At 37.5% G+C, this 5,000-nt stretch overlaps 2 protein-coding genes across 5 annotated transcripts in view; both read left to right on the plus strand.

Annotated features, from left to right (window-relative positions):
- The window catches only part of LOC138029320 (diacylglycerol kinase delta-like), a 30,184-nt gene extending 27,978 nt beyond the window's left edge, over nt 1-2,206 (plus strand). For all 4 annotated transcript variants that reach the window (XM_068877053.1, XM_068877050.1, XM_068877051.1 and 1 more), the window contains one exon: nt 1-2,206. This exon is cut by the window's left edge and continues 273 nt beyond it. The gene's annotated coding sequence lies outside the window, so the exon portion shown is untranslated.
- Nucleotides 2,207-2,938: 732 nt separating this feature from the next.
- LOC138029643 (uncharacterized) overlaps nt 2,939-5,000 on the plus strand; it is a 3,772-nt gene continuing 1,710 nt past the window's right edge. Inside the window, exon 1 of the mRNA XM_068877349.1 lies at nt 2,939-3,857. Coding sequence (XP_068733450.1) covers nt 3,176-3,857 — 682 coding nt within the window. The 5' untranslated portion in view covers nt 2,939-3,175. The remainder of the gene's footprint in view (nt 3,858-5,000) is intronic.

Raw genomic sequence — 5,000 nt, forward strand, 5'->3', positions numbered from 1 at the left:
TACTTCTAAGTCGCGTTCATTTGAATGACAAAGTTCTAAAATAACACCATCTTTCTTTCAAGAAAAAGAATAACAAAATTTCCTCTTCTGCAGCTTGGTCGGTTTTTTCATCCAATTAAAAAAATTAAAAACTCGGCAATACCACGAATTAACTACCACAAAAAGAAAGAGAAATGAAGTTTCATGGTGAACTAACATTGTTCGGTTTCCGCTATTATATCATTCATGTAAATTTATAACGTTAAAGAAAGCTTCTCACAGGTAAATTGAGACGTTTTGTATGTTAGTTTGGCGCATGCTCAGGTCATACCTTCAAAATCCTTGGCTATTCTATCAACCTTTTTTTATCAGTTCACCTCATCCTTTTGCACAGATTTCAAGGGGATCTGTTCTGTTCTCATTTTTGTTCTATTTTCCTGAAATTCAAATTGCCTCGAAGTATTTTTATGTCTTGAAAGGAATGTACGAACGGGCTAAATTTTTGATCAAAAGAATTCCATCAAGGAACGTTTGATTGATTTCTTGATGATTTTGCCACAACTGAAAGAGCAAATTAAAAACTTGATCATAGTACTTACTACTTGAAAGATTCCTTTGTTCTCTGGTTTTGCTTAACTTTTTAGCAAACAAGACAACTATGTTTTGGTTCATTGCAAAATATATCTCGGTCGTGTGTTTTAAGTACAACTTCTTATTGTGTATTGTGTTTGCGTATGAACTGAATCTCATTCAACAAATTACGTAATAGTGTTGATTAGAAGTTGAAAGCTCTTTATGACCTGCTTGTTTCGAAATGTCTAATTTTTTTGGGAACAGCCTCGTTCTCAGACTTTGCGCGATGACCGAAGTGATTGAAGGTCATGTGAACGCCATCTCAAACTGACATGCGCTTTAGATAACGTAATTTTGTGGTGCAATCTCGTTCCCAGAGCCCACCTATCTTTTGGTCAGCTTCAAGACACGGAGCTCTGGTATAATCAATTTCCGGAACTCCAAGATTGTAGGAATTCCGGTTTCGCCAAAAAGTGAAATGGGTCGATCATTAGGACTCAATGGTTTGAACAGCAGCGGCAAATCTTCGTGTTTACAAGTTTAGATGACGAGTTTTGCGCCACATTCGCAAATTACAAGCTATTTTACACTTGGTAGTTTGCGCATGAGCAGTCTGATAAATCAATTAGCCAATCAACAAAGTTCTGAAAATTGATTATTGCAGTCCGTGTATTGGTTTGCTCCGCAAAAAAACAGTTGCTTTTAAAAGGATAGTAATGAAACGTTATTAATTGTCAGTCGTTTGTCATGACGAGATCCCACTGCCCCCAACCCACCATTATTAATTAAAAGTGATAATTGGCCAGAACCTGGGTATCCTGAGTTTAGTGTTGAGCCTTAATGACAGGTCAGGTAACCTAGTCAGCTGTTGTACAGTGAAGTGCGGAGACACAACAGAAATTTCAAAATGTTATTAATTTTGTATAAAATTTAAAGGAGAAAAGAAAAATTCATCCGCATTTGATAGCAAGTAAATTCTGTAAAACAGAGAAAGTATATTTATTATTTCGTCCGTGACTGGATTGTTTTGTTATTTGTATAGTTTTCATAAGCTATAACAGTGCTGACTTCGTAAACTCGTTCGACGCAATGCGCAAATCCCTCGCAAGCAATCAACAGTGATCTCCAATTGGTCCAATCTCAAATATGAGCCAAGTCATTTGCACCAAATTATCTTGGAATGATCACTCTACGAAGGAAAGCAGTTTGACGTTATTTTTTCGTCTTAAGTCTGACTTACACTATTGCCATTTTGCGGCTCGATTTTGAGGTGTCGATTGATCGCTGTTGATTGTTTGGATGTCGGCCAGTTGTGGTAAATTTGTCGGCGTCGTTAAATAATTAAAGAGTTCGCCATTCACATGTTCTTCACCCGTGTGAGGGCATTTATCCAATGTAGAAACCTTTGGGCGAAAAAGTAGTCCCGCCCAGCTAACTCCGGCTGCTGGTGTGCGGCGAATTAGAAACTAGAAAAGAGTAGGGTTGGGTACTGATAGTACCTTTGTTGCAAAATAGTATGAAACGTTTTCATTGGTTGTGATTGGTCGGTTGTGACACCATTGTGTTAGTGTGGACTGTGATGAGGTTGTTATTTTAAGAAGTGTGTTGTTATTCTAGTTGTTTATCCAGTACAATAAATAATTCGTATAGCAAACGCATTGTGGTCCTATTTTTCCTATTTTAACGGGAAATCAGAATGCGATTGATTTCTTGACGGTTTGGGTTTTGACAGAGGAATAATTTTGGAAAAAAAACTACGTCTCCTATCAAGGAACTTTCGAACGATTTAGTTATTCCATAATGTCTTGAAGTTTTCCGCGGTACAACTTTTACACGAATTTTACGAGTGTGCTTCAGGTTTCGAACCCCAGACTTTAAAGGCCCACAGACAGATTTTTCGCACGTTGCTAAGGAAGTGGAATGTTACCTCCGGTGACTGACGTCATCATATCGTGAGCTGGCCAGAAAACCCACTCACAAGCACAAATCGCCGCACAAACTATTGTTTGCATCGACGGTTTTTGCGCTCGTTTTCAGATCAACTGCGCATGCGTAAACGAACTGACTTCCGGTTTGAGAAAAAGCTAAATTTCTGGCGGTCTTTAAATTGAATTAATTTTTTTTAATATATGGCCCGTTTCACTCCCAAATACAGAATATAGCTAAGCATTGATTTTCTCAAATCATCTCTTTTGAAAATGTTATGGGTATTTCAGTATCGTTTATCGCTTTAAAAAGCTTCCGCCGCCCCACCCCCCAACAAGCGGCCTTTAGGCCAATGTTTTGACCATTTATATATAACCCTCCCAGTCAGCTCTCGGGCGGAAAGCATGAAGCATGAAAAGTAAGTGTTTACGACTGTGCAAATGCACATGTTATTGGTGCGGATATCGTATGGAAAGATTATTAACTTTTGTTCTTTTCCAGTTTTTATATCAAATGAGATCTTTAAGTGCTTTTTATTTCCCGGCACCCCTTTAATTAAGGCCCGCAGTAGATTCGCTTAATTTACATTTGACGATTTGAATTTTAGCGCGAGCTTGTCGGCAACCGTGTGAAAAGTGAATTTCGAATACAAGCATTTGCAGTGGAAGCCAATTTCACCAGCAGTGTACAAACCACGATGGAGATAGTCATCAAAGTTCTAGTCCTTTTCCTTTTAGTACAAGCCTACGAAGTGTCGACTTCCTCGTTGTGCAACTTCGATTCCGAAAGTTCAGCGACGAGATGGGTGCAAAAACAATGCGTTTTCGTCTTCGCCAATCAAACAGATAGTAAATTCATTGGAAGAGAACTCCAATTAATGGACAACAACTCTACAAAAGAAGCTTTTCAATTTATTGAAGCGGATTTCAACAAGTTCTTCAACAGCCCTTTGACGCTTTGGAACCATAGCTGTAATTGTACTAAAGTACCATGTTTGAACGAAAAACAATGGAACGATTTGTTTGCTTACAGTGTAGAAAGAGCCCGCAAAGAGGCGATCCAGAGATGGCCATTTTTTCCTCGATTGTGTTGTTCAATACAGCATGTTGTGATTGAAATACTTTACAGAATATATGAAGAAGACATTCAGAAGTTCACGAAAATTATTTCGGAAAATATGAACATAAGCATACTCGATTTGATGGATTATTTGGGCTATGAACTTCCACGTACCAAATGGTGCTATAGCTTCAAAGACAAATGTAACGGCTTTATTTTCCGGATGGCGAAAGGATGCGAAATTACGGAAAGAAGAATGAGAAGAGGTATTGGTTTTAAATCCAGTGCAGCAGCGTGCCAATCGTCTTCGTGGTATCAAGGTAGGAAGGATTAAGAAAGAAATTTATCCTGATGGCTTTTAGTGCTAATTCTGTGTTTACATAGCATTGTTGTCAACCCGTACTGTTTTTGCCTTTCCAGAAAAACTAAATTAGCTGTGGGATTTAAGGAAATGGCTTTGCGAGAAGTACATTTGCAAATTCATTGTGTGGTATCGGTTTCTGTTATCCTTTAATATATTCAGTTTTAAAAGAAAACAAGAATATACAATAAATGTGAGCGGGTTGTAACGGGTGGTGATCATTATTTGGCATCAAACTACATCGGATGATGATTTGGAAAACTCTAAAAAAACCGACTTGAATTTAATGTACGGAAAATGCTTCAAATTGTCCATCTCTATATTGCTTCTGTAAAAAGTCGTTTAACTCCCTTAGCAGGGAATAACTGTTTCCCGTAGCCGATACATCTGATATTAATCCTAAAAGGAATCAAGTAACAATATTAGTGAACTAAGAAAAGAACACTTTAAAATCAGAACTTTGAAAATAAATATAAAGAGTACTTTAACATGAAAAATCGTGCTCAGTTTTAATGGAATTTGTATCGATCGATTAGAAAGGATGCACATGACATAACTATTTGAGTAATGTACAAGCAATATTAGAAAGAATTCGGTACACAAAAAAAAACAACTCAAAGATTAAAATGAATTTCTCATTGTCAGTCATTGATTGATTAATTGACATCGGGTAAGTCTCTTAAAAGCACTTCTTATAACGAACGTCAGTCCAACGTCAACATTTACCCTCCCATAGCAAGTATATACATTTTTCAATTTGAAATTATTTGGTAGCGGTGTTTCAGTTCACAAAGGAAGAAAATTGTGAATGCTTCACGAATATTGCTTTCTCGCTTTTTGTGTTGCAAATTGAGCGCTACTCTAACGACCAATCAGGAGCAAAGAGGACTGTGTAAAAGATGAAGCCTTTTACATGAAGGGAGGGGGCGGGGGTTCACGAAGGGAGAAAGCTGTGGGTTGCTTGTTGAAAATTCCGTAAGGATATGGGTTTATTTCTTATTAGCTATCACCAAAATGCTGTAACTAATCACCAGGTAGCCTTCGTTAAAACAGACGTAGTGAAATCTCTTATTTTCAACGTAAATGCAAAGCTAAATAGCGG

Source organism: Montipora capricornis, chromosome 13 (genome assembly GCF_036669925.1).
Source record: "Montipora capricornis isolate CH-2021 chromosome 13, ASM3666992v2, whole genome shotgun sequence".
NCBI classification, from domain to species: domain Eukaryota; kingdom Metazoa; phylum Cnidaria; class Anthozoa; order Scleractinia; family Acroporidae; genus Montipora; species Montipora capricornis.